The sequence below is a fragment of the Miniopterus natalensis genome, chromosome 19, assembly GCF_054644295.1.
Source record: "Miniopterus natalensis isolate mMinNat1 chromosome 19, mMinNat1.hap1, whole genome shotgun sequence".
Lineage (NCBI taxonomy): Eukaryota > Metazoa > Chordata > Mammalia > Chiroptera > Miniopteridae > Miniopterus > Miniopterus natalensis.
The window spans coordinates 551842-565885 of record NC_142099.1 but is presented as its reverse complement, the minus strand read 5'-3'; the positions used below and the strand labels follow the sequence as shown (position 1 = coordinate 565885).

At 54.9% G+C, this 14044-nt stretch overlaps 1 protein-coding gene across 1 annotated transcript; it reads right to left on the bottom strand.

Annotated features, from left to right (window-relative positions):
- Nucleotides 1-1806: 1806 nt before the first annotated feature.
- Nucleotides 1807-13125, bottom strand: SLC17A1 (solute carrier family 17 member 1). Its single transcript, XM_016216256.2, has 12 exons — nt 13033-13125; nt 10495-10579; nt 8366-8532; nt 7784-8017; nt 7617-7704; nt 7280-7366; nt 6354-6472; nt 6109-6270; nt 4579-4711; nt 4343-4490; nt 3267-3357; nt 1807-1941 (listed from the first exon to the last, which is right to left on the bottom strand). Exons 1-12 carry the CDS (start codon nt 13123-13125, stop codon nt 1807-1809), a joined length of 1542 nt encoding a protein of 513 aa, XP_016071742.2.
- Between the last annotated feature and the right edge of the window lie 919 nt (nt 13126-14044).

Here is a 14044-nt window from a genome sequence, read left to right as displayed (position 1 = left end):
TTGACATCGCCTAGTGACAATAGTTAGTGACTCAAAGTAAGCAAAACACAAGGGAGCTGGCCGGCGTGGTCACTGTCAGAATGATCGGTGTCCAAGAACAAGATGCCTGGGGCGGTTGCAAAGTAGGTTTATAAGGATTGTGCTCAGGAACGTTCAGTATTTAAGGCTGACAGTGGCCTGGTCCGGGCTTGTGGGCGGGAGCAGCTACCTGGAGGTGTCAGCAGCTCCTCTTCCTGATCAGAGCCCGAGGTCGGAGACGGGTGCTGGGCCCCTCGGGGGCATTAGGCCTGTCGAGTGGGACAGGTGCCTCCGGAGTCGGTTCGTTGGAGTGTGGCTGTGCAGGGACCCTCAGGTGCTGGGACGGCCTCTGGGTGAAGCTGCAGAGAAAGCTCCTGCGGGTGACTTCTCCGGTAGACAGTCCCCAGGCTGGGTCCGGTGAGGCGCAAGGCCACTTTCCTGCCAGCAGTAAAAATCATAAAATGGGAAAGACTGATGATTTTACAAAATCAAAACTAAATTTCCTATTAAGATATACTTGTCAAAATCTTGATATTAACTGCTTGGACATAAAAATCAATAGAAGTAACAATAATGGAAAACTATAGTATACTTTTAGTATTTAATAGGTCAGATAGAAACGAGTGAAACTTATAGGGCCTGAATGAACGAACAGGATGGATGGCATCGCTGCAGCCAGCTCTGTACCTGGGAAATAGAGGTGAGCCCTTGCCAAAGCCTGTTATGAGCTTACTCAGAAGGTCAGCTGCGGTCATTTCTATATGAAAATACTTAAACGCCTATATTTTTAAATAGCTGGTTATATTCTGGTCACTTACACAAAATTTATTACCTACGAGTAGGATACGTTTAATTCCAGATCCATGTTTGCATTTTATGGTCTGCAGCCTGGCTGTAGATGCGCCGCGGGGAGCTGCGAGCGCACCCTCCCGGAGCTCCTGGTGCTGGCCGTGCCGAGTTAATTTTTAACTGGTCTTATCCAATCTCCCTCCAACCACGATTCAGGTCATTTATCTTAATACATTTGCTAACTGGTTATTGTTGTTTAATGTGAGGAAATGTATTTCTGTATGAATAGGTTCATCAGGAAACTTTCTGCCTGAATTTATTGTGTCTGTAACTTTCCAGTGTTTGTGATGTTAACAGCCATTGAGGCACAACACCCGGGTCCCTGAATTCACTGGAGTTTGCAGAATGGGGATAGTCTACGTCAATCAGTTCTTATTTATGGGTCAGCTGAAATAATTCCACAGAGAGACGTTTTCCCTTCTGTTTACCACCCGCGGAGTTTAGGGAAGCGAGGCTCAGGAGTAGGCTCCCTTCTGAATGCTGACGGACCCTTTGTCTCCATCGTTTGAAAACCATCCCAGTCGGGGCCGTCTTGCCAAACCCGCCAGTAATCCTCACACCTCATGTAACTGGGCCCCTTGCGAGCATTTCCCCGCGGGTCCTCATCCCACCCTTTGTGCGTCTCCTCTGAGATCCCACGTTCTCCAGCCGTCTTCCCAGTTCCTCCAAATGTTAGGAAGCCTGGGCTCCCAGATTTATCTCTCAAGCCCCAGAACCTCCCCAGAATTCAGGAGCAGTCTACCCTGCGGGCTGCACGCCGTCTCCATCAGGACGTGAGATCCTTTCAGACGCGGCGTGGTCCCCCTTGTCCCCCAAACCCGCTCCCCTCGTGTTCCCCATCTCAGCATCACCGTGGTCTGCTCAGGGCTCATCCTCAGCTCCCGTCTGTCCTGCACCCCCACTTTCAAACTCTCTCCATGACCCGATCACTCCTTACCCTCAGAGGCGGGTGTGCTGTTTTTCTGTAGCCCAGTCCTGGATTTCTGCTTTAGCAAATATAAGGTAGAACACTAAGCTTGTCACGTTAATAGCTGCCATCAGGAAGAAGATTTTAAACCAGGAAGACACTGGATCCTGGGGGATGAAGGAGCAAAGGAATTACAAGTTATTGGGCCCGTGTCATGTAAAACTTAGAATATTAAAATTAATACAAACTCAATGCAGGTCTCTTAACAAACCAGGGGAAACACACACAGAGGGAGCAAGAAAGGTCAGAATTCCCCTCAAAAAAGATAATCATGATTTGTGTCTTCCCTTCCAGAAGCAGAAACCTCACTAATTCTTTTTAGCTGTATTTAATCTGAAAGTCTAATTTCAATTTTATATTTTTAATTGCCAGAGGTTATCTTTGTGTTTTTGGGTTTTGTGGTCAAATCATCTGTTTCTTATTTATATTTTCAATCCTCTCATTTCTTAAGCCCATGCACGTGTTTCCAGTGTCTCTGAGAATCTGATTCTGCGATATTTTTACTCTTTCTTGCACATGATGTGGTACTTCTTTGAGCGTTTTGTCACGTTTCGATTCACTGTAAAATTGTATTCACTGAAACTTCATGCAAGAGGAAATCCTGGAGTATAAATTTAGGGTGAGCTTCTCTGGAAACATTTTATTTGCTTCTGTTGGGCATCTGTGGACTCCCTGAAATTCAGTTCTTGGCTTCTGGCATTTGGAACCGACAGAGTTTGAAGTCAGGCCCTAAGCCCCGTGAAAACTGGTCGAGTGTTTCGAATGCCCCGAGAGTCTCTGTTTGGCTTTTCCTCTGCCCGTGAGGCCAAGGCTGCGACAGGCATGTTTGCTCGCTGGGCGGTGATGGTGTGGACAGGCCTGGAGCCCTGCTTCTCTCTGTCGGGAAACGAGCGGGGATGTTGGGTCTCCTGACGACGTTTGGGGGTCAGCTCAGCGGGTCTGGGCGAGTTCAGGGGGAGGACAGACGGGGGGGCTCTGTGCTCGGGGGAGAAACACGCCCAGGTCTCCCCGGTTCGCCTTTTCTACCGAGGCCGCCTCTCTGACCAGGGAGCTTCGCTTGGCGGGGACAGTGACGTCCTGCTTGGTGACCTGTAAGCGCGGGGACCCTGGTGCCGGAGGCCCCTCTCTCCGAGACGGTGGTGACTGCAACTCTCTTCTGGGCCCAGGCTGTGGGGGGCGAGGTGCACGGAGGAACCGCCTGCCCACGAGAGTGGTAGGTGTTCTTCCAGATAAGCCCGTTTACGCCCGAGCCGCGTGGCGTGCGGGGCGCGGGGTGATGCTTAGTGGTCACAGGTTTATGCCAGTGCTGCTGTGGCAGCTCTTCCTTCGCGGCTGGTCCCTGGCGTTACCTCTCGTCCTGCGTGTGTCGTCGTAACTGAAGCTACAGGTCACCCAGGGCGGTAGCCGGTCGCCCGTGTCTGACGGTTTTTACCTGGTTGAGGATTATCCCAGCCAGCGTGGAGGAGGTCAGTCCCCCCGTCATTCCGATCAGAATGGTGAGTCCTTTAAGAAATCCGTAATATCTGCACAAAAGAGACAATACACGGGCGTCAAGTACTCTGAACCTCACACCTCATTTGGTTTAAAATGAGGTTAAGAAAGGTAACTGTTGGTTTCCCGCGTTTCCCATTTCCACTCCTCGGACTCAGGCCGTGGTCGCGAGTAGCCCCCTGGAGGCGCCGCGGTCAGGCTGGCGTTGGCGGCGAACGATGCGATGCTGGGCAGAGGACACCGCCCTGGAGCGAAAGCCCTGAGATGGGCCGTCTGCAGGTGCCGCGGGGAAATTCAGGGCTGACGTGTGTTGGTCATAGGAGGGGTTCAGGGTCAATCAAGATTGAAGGACCGTCCACCTGCTCTCGTCCCACAGCCCAGAGCTACCGGCCCCAGGGACCCCTCGCAAGCAGCTGTGATTGGCCGGGAAGCGCGGGGAGAGAGAGATAAAGTAGGGGTCCAGTCCCTGAGCCCCAGAGCACAAGGACCTGCCCTTTGGAAGCAGAATCAGCGTCTAATCAAGAAATTACTTCACTCGGGATGGAGAGCCTCTGCCTCTCCCGCTGGGCGATGTCCCCAGTCAAGGCGCCCTGTGTCCAGGCCGCCCCTCTCCTGAGACGAAGGGCCCCGTCTGTTTTATTTCCCTGGGTCTGTTCCATTGCCACTCGCTCTGCGTTTCCATGTGGACACGGGAGGGAGTGTGTGGTGTGTGCGCGAGTTTGTGGGTCCCCAGACACAGAGCCCCTGGGCTGGAGCTGTGCCGTCTCCTTTGGGGAGCTGGGGAGCATGTTCTCATGCGTGAAGAGGGATATTTATAGTTATGAGCGGCCACAGGTGCAGATTGGGGCAAAAACTGCCCATTGTCTCCAATATTTATTGTTCCCCTTTTCACATTAGCAGCAGAATGCCTGGGGTTTGGTGGGAACAGGGCCCATTCCACCTTTTATAAGCCCCCCTCACTTTTGCCTTCACGACCCCTTCCCCCATAAAAATATTAAACATATTTTAAAGCCCCACCTGGGAGCGATGTCCAGGGGATTGATCATCATGCCTGCCGTGCAGAAGCCGAGCGTGGCGCTCGTGAGCGTCAGGAGAGAGATGGTGCCGCGGAAGCCGGAGCCCAGGTAGAGCAGGCCCATGACCAGCAGGGCGGGCAGGAGGAGGCCTGGGGCGTCCACAGGGCGCGGTCAGGGGCACCCTGGCCACGGGGGTGGGCGCCCCAAAGGGCCTGGGGCGTCGGGGCCGTTGCTTACCCAGCGTGGTGAACAGCTTCCGGATGGCGATTAAGCTGAGCCTCTTCCGGGCCAGGAGGCCGTCGGCCGCGTGCCCCGCAAGGATGCTGAGGAGCCAGGAACAGAGGTGGGGGAGGGCAGACAGCAGCCCGTTCTGGGGAGGAGACGTTGCCCTGAGAGCCAGCGCCGGGGCCGCGCTGCCGGGGCTCAGCCTCTGACGTTCGTGCCGCCCTCTGGGAAACCAGCGTCCAACCCCCACGTCGCTGCTGGGCCACACTCCCCGAGAGAGGAAGGAGTTTTGAGGTCGGAAGCTATTGTCAGGATCTGTCTAGTTTTTTATTTAGCATCACGGGACCTGAAATGGCTGCACAGGTAGTAAGAGGAAGGCTGGGAGCGGGAGGCGCTGGCCCCGGACGCGATGGGAGGATTAGAGCGGCAGGGGGCTTCCTCCGAGCGGCTCCTGTTAGCCTTGCAGCAGCTCCGGGGCTCGCGGGAGACACGCCGGAGTCAGAGAGGTAAGGACCTCGTGGCTCCGCCGGCCCGGGCTGGGAGGTAAGGACCTCGTGGCTCCGCCGGCCCCGGGCTGGGAGGTAAGGACCTCGTGGCTCCGCCGCCCCAGGCTGGGAGGTAAGGACCTCGTGGCTCCGCCGGCCCGGGCTGGGAGGTAAGGACCTCGTGGCTCCGCCGGGCCCGGGCTGGGAGGTAAGGACCTCGTGGCTCCGCCGGGCCCGGGCTGGGAGGTAAGGACCTCGTGGCTCCGCCGGGCCCCGGGCTGGGCGGCTGCAGGTTCATCACAAAACGCCCCAGGTGGCGAGCCCAGACCCCACTTCTCGAGCTGCTGTTTTCTGGTTTTATGATATCAAACAACTGAAGGTTCCAGGGATCAGTGATTCTCCAAGTCGGACAATCAGTGAGTGGCGGTCCTTTCCCAGCGAGACCTGAGCCCCGGGTCAAACCACAGGCCTCACTGACTGACCCCAGGGCAGGACTGATAGCAGCTGGGCAGGTGACGGGGCCTGGACAAGGGGCTTTCTTCCTTTTTTTTTTTTTTTTTTAGTTTATTGATTTGAGAGAGAGACAGGAAGGGGGACAGAGACACACGCACTTTGATTTGTTGTTTCACTTGTCGGTGCATCATTGGTGCCCTGACGGGGGGAAATTGAACCTGAAACCTGGGCCTTTTTGGGACGATGCTCTAACCAGCTGTGCTACCCGGCCAGGGCCTCGGGCAAGTGACCCTCGGGGAAGGATCCCAGGCCCTTTAGGGACCGAGGCTGTTGAGCCCTGAGTCACACAAGGGGCACCACACAGTGAGGGGAGGCGGGGAACCTGTGGGAACCGGGTGTGTGTTGGGGTGACCGTGTCAGATGCTGTGTCTGCACCTTTTGTTCTGGGCGAGGGCGGTGCCGTGAGCGCCGGAAAGAGGGCGTCTCCAGGTGGAGCACCCGCTACACAGTGCGGGGCGGGCGAGAGCTGGGACCGGGGTCGCCGGAGGCTGAGCCATGAGCAGGGTCCTCCCTGAGGCGGGAAAGGGACGGAGGGGACACTGACCTCTCGCACGTCCACCCGAAGCCTGTAGCTGATGAACGTTGGCAGGTACAGAAACATGATGTGATTCGTCCAGGAATAAGCGAAGCAGCTGAGGGAGATGGCCCAGACGGGCAGGGACGTGAGCACGGCCTTGATGGGCACCGATTTCCCCCCCGAGCCGACCTGGGAAGGAAGGAGCCCGTCAGCGGGCCGGGCATCGGGCTGAGCGGGGGCAGGGCTCCCACGGCGCAGAGCCCGCGTCCTACCTGCTCGGGGAGCGAGGCCGTGATGAGCTCCTTCTCCCCGAGGCTGATGCACGGGTGGTCCTTCGGGTCGTCATAAAACAGAACGAACCAGGAAAGGCTCAGGGCGCAGCCGCAAGCCCCTGTCGAAGCGGACGGGCGAGAATCAGAGCGGCTTCTCTCTGGCGCGCCTCTTTCCCAAACTGGCGCTTCTCCTGGTCACTACGAGAACCTGGACGTCCTCTTTCTCTTCTGAAACTTTGCAACAAGGCTCATGCCGGTCCTCTCTGTGCCCCTCCCTAGAGCGAGGTACAGAGACCGTGGGGAGCCCTCCGGCCTGTCCCCGCCGCCTGGCCTCTGCTGCCCTCTGCCCGTGACCGTCAGGCTCCCTGCTCCCAGGACCTCCCAGGAGAGGCTGGCGCAGCGGAGCCCCCCGGGCTTAGCCACGCTCCTGAGAGCCAGCCCAGGCCTAGGGACTGTGCAAGTCCTAGAGGAGTTTGCCAGATTACGTGCTGTTTTTGAGTTTTTATACAAATAACCTGCTCATAGGGAATCCTCTGAGACAGGGAATGTGGAGTGTTCATCAGTCAGTCTTCCAGAAATAAGTTTGTTGATTTGCCAAATATTGATCGAATGCCCGTTAGGCACCAGGCACTGCTCTGGGATCTGGGGGCGCAGCGGACGGAGCCGCCAGCCGGGGCGCTGAGTCCCGAGCCCCTGAGACCGCAGCCCCTGTGCTGCAGGGCAGCCAGTGTCCCGTTCCAGGCGCATCAGTGGCGCTGAGCACGGTGCTTGTGTGTATAAGAAATCAGTGAACGTTGACGCCTCTCTCTCCTTCGTGAAAGTCATCATTTTTAGCATCGTTAACTTTACCTAAGTTATTATATTATATCCAGTTTTTAATTCTGTCTTAAACTCTAAGGGCTGGGATTTCACAGAAGGAGACTCACCGAAAATGTAGAAGACCACGGGCCAGCCCAGGGCCTGGCAGATGTGCCCCGTCGCGAACAGGGCCACGGAGGGCCCCAGCATCAGCCCTGGTCAGAGGCACAAAGAACAGACCTAGTGAGCGCAGGCGTCTGAAAGGAGACACGGCAGCCTCGCGGCAGCCGGAGCGATCTCCGGGGAGAGAAACCCGCGCAGGCGACACCCGTCAGGAGAGAGTGAAATCGTTGCTCTTTTGTTTCCTGTTGAGACGAGCAAGCCTGTCCATCGGTGCCGTTCCCACGTCTTTAAAGCAAGGACAGTGCGAGCCCCCCGACCGGACGTCCGGGCGCCCGCGGTTACCTGACAGGCTCGTGGAGGTGAGTCGGCCTCGTTCCGCGGGGGGGGCCCACCTGGTCCAGACCGTGTGCTGTGCTACCAGCACTGTCCCCTGCGGCGAGAGCGGGAGGGCGGTCACGCCGATGCCCCCTGGGGCCGGTAAAGCTGCCCGGCTCCCCGCCGTCGCATACCTGGCTGAGCCCCTGGGCCACGCGGCAGGCGAGGACCAGAGACTCCCCCGCGCCGGCCGCCAGCGGCAGGAGCAGGCTGAGCAGGGAGCTGAGCAGCAGCCCGGAGCCAACCATGTTCTTTATGGGGTAGATGCCGGACAGGTACCCGACAGGGACTTGGGCGACGAGCATCCCGTAGGTGATGGAGCTTAGGATGAGCCCCTGGGTTTTGGGGCTCCAGTTGTACACGGGGTTCTGAAAGGGAAGGGGGCGTCTTGCCGCTCTGCGTGTTCGGCGACGTGGGGACACCGGCCTCCCGGCTCACCCCGTGGGAAGGACGTGCCCTCTGCCCAGCGGGCTCTGTTGTGGGACCTTCTTTGCTCCCTGAAGGCAGCACTTTCTGGGTGTAGTTACGTTTTTAAAAATTTATCTTGATTGTTGAGAGTATTACGGATGCCCCCCTTTCCCTCCCCCACTGATCCCCCCACTCCCCCCCCCCGGCCTTCGCCCTGCTGTTGCCTGTGTCTGCGGGTTATGGGCGCGGGCACGCACGCTCTGTGGTTGATCTCTTTGAACGTGAGTGCGGCAGTGTTTTCGACGTACCCTGAGGTCACCCGGGGGCTCCTGGGTGGAGGCGTTGGGCAGCCCCTGTGCATCCGTGGCGTTCACCATGGCGACCATGGTGAGGCTCAGACACGCTCGCTGTGACATCATAGAGACGTTGCAGAAGTGCAGGAGCAGCGCCAGCCCGTAGCGGAGGGAGCAGCACCCTGGGGCCGGGAAGCAGGACAAGAATCACCGACCGTTAGCGCGGCTGAGGCAAAGCAAAACAAAGCACGCTTTTAACGTCAGCGAGGGCCCCTCAGAAATGTGGGAGCCAAGTATTGTGTTGAAGTTTTATTGTATGGATTGGCCTTTGAGAAATTATGATACGATAGGAAGATGTGAGACTGATGTAATAATCCCCCCCCCCATATATAATCCCATCTAGACTGCCCCTGAAAGGGACGTCCTCCGAGTCCTTTGGCGCGTGCACACTTTAAAGGGACCGTTTAAAAACACGCTGGTTACTCTCGGAACTAAGTCCCCTGAATAACAACAAAGGCTTTCAGTCAAGTAAACAGCTTTATTCTCTAAACGTACACAGTTGGTTCAGAAACTCATATATGCACATGCAGGGAAAATCGCATTTACAGAACGTAATGTGCTTGAGCTAGTTTGAAGCCGGAGCAATCGGTGTCGTGTTGGTGGAAAGCCAAACAAATGCATCAGTGGCAGAAGGTAGGGAGTCCAGGAGCAGAGGCACAAATAAGCTTTTGAATAAATGCACTAATGCAGTTCAGTGGAGGAAAGTAAAGTCTTGTCAACAAATGGCAATTTGCCAAGAGAAATAAAAACGTATGTTTATAAAAAGACTTGTACTAAAATGTTTATAGTAACTTTACTCAAAATGGGTGGCTGCTTGGGGCAAGTGAACCTACTGTGGCATGTTAATACAGTTTATTTCCGGATATTACTTGGAAATAAAAAGGGGGGAGGCACTGCATCACTCAGCAACCTGGACGAATCTCAGCAAAAACGACTCCTAGGTAAATCTCAAGTTAAAAAGGAAACCTCGAGGGGAATTCTGGGGGCTGAGTAGTGAACTCCTAGACGGTTAGAGCAAAACGTATAACCCTAAATATATTTATCAGAAAAGGAGAGAAACCAAGGACCTGGAAAATTAACAAAGGAACAAACCCACAGAACCTAAAGGAAGAACATGCTGAGCATAAAGACAGAAATTGATGATATAAACACATAATTTCATGTTTATCGGCTTTATTTGTTGGTATGTTTTACGTGCTCATATATAAATTTGAACAAAGGCGAAGCGGACCATCTAAAAATATCAAAGTTGATACGAGAAGAAATATAAAATTTAATGGCCCGCTAACCTGTATACAAATGGAAATCCCACAGGTCACCGCCCACACCCTCTTCTGGGAGTTTGTCCCTCGCGACGTGGACCCGACTCTAAGCCAACAGACTAATTCCTCGTGGTCCCCCCGGCCCTGCTCAAGATAAGCAGTTGTCTAGAAGAGATCTTTGGTGAACATTCAGCTGTTGACGTCTGAGATTCGGTGACTCGGGGACATGGTCCTGCCTCAGTCCCACCGTGGATCCCTTGAGGCGGAACAGAGTCATCCCACCTCCTTCCGAGACTCCGCCAAGCGATGCTCGGTCGAGTGCACACGAGTCACTAACGGACGTGCCAACTACCAGGGTCCCTGGACTCTTTTTATTTAAGGGTTTCTAACGGACGACCGTGGCAGGACTGGCTTTTCCACCTCCTTTCCTGAACATTTCTAAGACCCGGTATATGTTTTTATGGAACAATCTTCTCACCTGGCCCTGGCCAGTGCTGCTCAGTGGTTTAAAGTGTCGGCCTGACCACCGAAGGGTCTTGGACTCAATTCCGGTCAAGGGTCTGTACCTGGGTTGCAGGTTTGATCCCCGGCCCAGGTCAGGTCACATGCAAGAGGCAACCGGTCAGTGTGTCTCTCACCAGTGTTTCTCTCCCTCCCTTCCTCCCTCCCTCCGTCCCTTCCTTCCATGCTCTCTGAAATCAGTGGGATGACATCCTCCAGTGAGGATTAACAAACAAAACACAGCACTCCTCTCACCTGGGACCTACGGTGTCGTGTTTAAGATGGAGAAAGCCTACCTGAGGGGACAGAGAGAACCTCTACCTTTCCTGGGGGGGGACTGGTCATCCATGGGCTTCACGGCCGTCCGGTTCCTTCGCCTCCTGCTGAAGGGTTTGTTCTCTGTCCTCTGCAAGTTCAAAACGCGATGATGTCAGCAGGACACGGGAACTGGCCGCCCCCGGGCTCCCCTCTGGTTGAAGGGACGCGTCAAAGGAAACGGACTCCGTCCGCCAGTCCCCACGCAATTCCACCCTGTGCTGCCTTTGACAGTTTACTTCTGCGGATGTTGTTTCTCATTGTTGCTGATTAAACCTATACCGGGAACCTGGTAACTATAGATGACAAACAGAAAAGCCCAGCCAAGCCGTGGTTCCACATCCCAGTGAGACTGTCCCTCGAAACTGAGAGAGAAACAGAGGCTTCATCAAACCATCCGAGAGAGGGCTTCACGGCGAACTCGGAGGTGCCAAGGGAATGTCAGGAAGGAATGGAGGTAAAATAAATCCCTTTTTTCCTTAGGCACGAATAGAGCTGCGGGATCTGCTTATGAACGTCGCCCTCGCCAGGAGGGGCGCCCCCGGCCCCGCAGAGCCGCTGCGCCAGGCCTGCGCTTGCTGGGGGCAGCTCAGCTACGTGGCGACGCCAGAGCTCAGCACCGTCCTGCGCTGGCCACGCTCTGGTCTGCGCCTCGAGAGGCGGCCAGTCGGCCTCGGCCACGCCAGATGCCCAAAGACAGAATCCCTGAGACGGGATTTGCAAAGTGTTTTTAAATGAGCAGTTTTTAGTCACCATCGCCGCACACAGGACCATCTTCTGGGACTGCTGTTGATTTCAACACACACACACCACACGCAGACACACACAAGACACACACACCACACCACACACGACACACAACACACACTTCTCTTTCCCTTTTGAGCCACAAAACTCTCTGCCTCAAACTCATCCCTGAAAATATTTATTTTTTTCTTTCCCTTGTGGAAAAACCTGTGAAAATGGATTTTTTTCAGCAAAGTGTCCCCAGGTTGCGAAATACCTCTGACCCGACGCCGCACGGAGAAGGCCCCCTTCTCCCGGTGGTTTCACGCGTGAGCGGCGTGTGAGCTCGGCCGCCTGGTCCAGGATGGGCAGTGCTTCCTGCCTCCTCGGTGAAGGTTTTCCTCCCAACTTTAAAATACATTGAATTTCTGGACTCACCAATTTTAGCCCTGTAAATCCTTCACCAGGTCCTTTGACCTCATGATGTCAAAGCTAACATTTAATTTTTAACTTTACTTTCACCTTTGCCTCGAATCTCCAGGGGAACTGGAGTGTGAGTCTTAAAATCATGCCGTGGCCAGGAGCTTCGTGACCACGACGGGCCCGTCTCCCTCCCTGCCGTGGCTTTCTACCTGCCCGTAGCGCCCTGCCTGCCTCCTCCCTCCGTCAGACGCTTTGTAATTATCCCGAATTTCTTTCCCTCACGTCCTCCCTCCGATCCATCTGGGGAGTGTCGTTCCGGCCTCTTCCAACCGGGGCCACGGCTCTCTGTGGGCCGACCTCTTCCACGGCCGAGCCTCTCCCGGCGTGGCCGACTTGGGGTTTTCCAACAGCGTCAGCTTGACTTCCTGCCTCCAGCCTGTTCTCAGGAAGGCAACGGGAACCCTCTGGTCAAAGCATGAGTCCGACCCCTCCCTCCTCCACTCGAAATCCTCTCCGCGGCTTTGCTTCTGTTCAGATGAAAAACTCAGGTCCCTGTAGTGGCCAATGGACAAGGTGTAATCTTTGCGTTTCTGTTTTTACTCTCTCGAGATGTGCTCACAAACGACGTAAGCGATGCTTTGCTACTTCTAAGCGTGTGTGCGCGCTCTCGCGGCGTGTGGGCCAATCTGTAAGTCCCCTTGGAAACGTGAATTTGGAGCACCCACGTGGGGCGCAGTGGAGGTGCCTCTTTCTCTTGCTCGGCTCCTATTTTCAAGCCTCTATGGCCTGTCGTCATGATCCCTTCAGGAAAGCTGCGTGATATTCTTTTAAGATGAGAGGAGAAACTAAAAAGAGATTTGCTCCATCTGCACTTTGGAAATGGAAGCCTGGCTAATGAACCCGTTACGCCGGGCCGGGGCTGGGAGGGGTATAACTGCCACCTTTCTGGGTAAAAGATTTTCCCTGAGTCCTTTTTGAAGGACTCTGGACCCTGGGATAAATAACAACTTCAGAGCTGAAATATCATGTGAGAGATTTCTAACCCTGAATTACTATCCAAGTCAGAAGATGCAGCTTGGTCTCACAATTTAATTTTTAACCTCACTCTGAAATGCTCATGGGCTGTTGGTTCCTGCGTCCTACTTGGTTTGACTTGGTAGAAATAGACTTGAGATGTCTCTGCGTTGGAAAAAAAATCCAACATTGCTTCATCTCTATAATTAATTTCTAAACACTTAAATATAGATCGAAATATTTCCTTGCGTTAGACCATAATAGCCACCTTTTAAAAAAAATTTTACGTTTTCCTTTGGAACGAGGTTGGTTTTTAGATTGCTGTGTTTTCGTGATGAGAATTGTTAGAGAAGACAGAGTGTCTGTTTCCCCTTTTCTTACCGTGATTCTGGCAAATCCTTTTTGTCTCCAAGTTCGAGTCAGGCTCCCATTTGGTGCCACCTTCTCTGTGACCCGTGGGGTCAAGCTGGCCATCGAGCTCGCGCTGGAAACTGTCTCTATGGTGTTGCCTGTTACCTGCCTTTTCTGAGTAACGTGGTGTGTCTTTGGTTTATCTACACAACACGTTCAACTGTGAGCTAGGCGGCCACACTGCAAATTCTTGCTTTTTTTCCTTAGACATTTTTCTTGTGTACTTTCCAGTTTCAATGCCCGATTCCAGCAACCGCAGTACCGGGAGCGCCTGGCTAACCCGGGATCTTACACCCCTGAGGACAGCAGCCACGGAACAGGCAGAGGCGATTATCACCTCCTAGGAGGTGACCTTCAGGTAGAATAGGTAAAGGTGCAGAACTTAACCGTGAGATGTGAGCAGGACCGTGCGGGGCGCTGACTCTGCCTGCAGACGCTTTTAAGGGCTTCGGCGGGGCGGGTGGGGGCGGGGGGTTGTGTGGGCGTCTTGCAGGTGGGGAGGCAGGGGTCCTGGAAAATGGGCATGGAAGACGGTACCGGCCTGGGAATCGGGGACTGTGCGCTGTGACGTGTGGAGCGTCCTGGGGTTTGATGGGTTAAGGCTCACAGCTCTTCCGGACACCTGAGATGGTGACGAGGGAGACAGGCGCCAGCCTGGGGAAAGGAGGCGTTTGTGGGAGGGCGCGGGGAGGGGGAGAGACGTCACAGCGCAATCAGAGCGTGAGGAGGAGGGTGCCGCTGCGGGGAAGTCCTTCCCACAGGACACCAGGGCGACGACCCGAACTGCTGAGCCAGCGGCAGGACTCATGGAAACAAATTAGTTAGAGGTGGAGGGAGCCCAGACTCAGAGAAGGGAGTTTCAGTATTGAAACCAGCAGGAGAGCCCAGTGAGCTTACGGGCGGGAGGCAGGGTCCCTCCCGGCACCAGGGACGCTGGAGAGCCAGGTGGCCTGGGTGGCCGTGGGTCCAGGTGTGGAGTCTG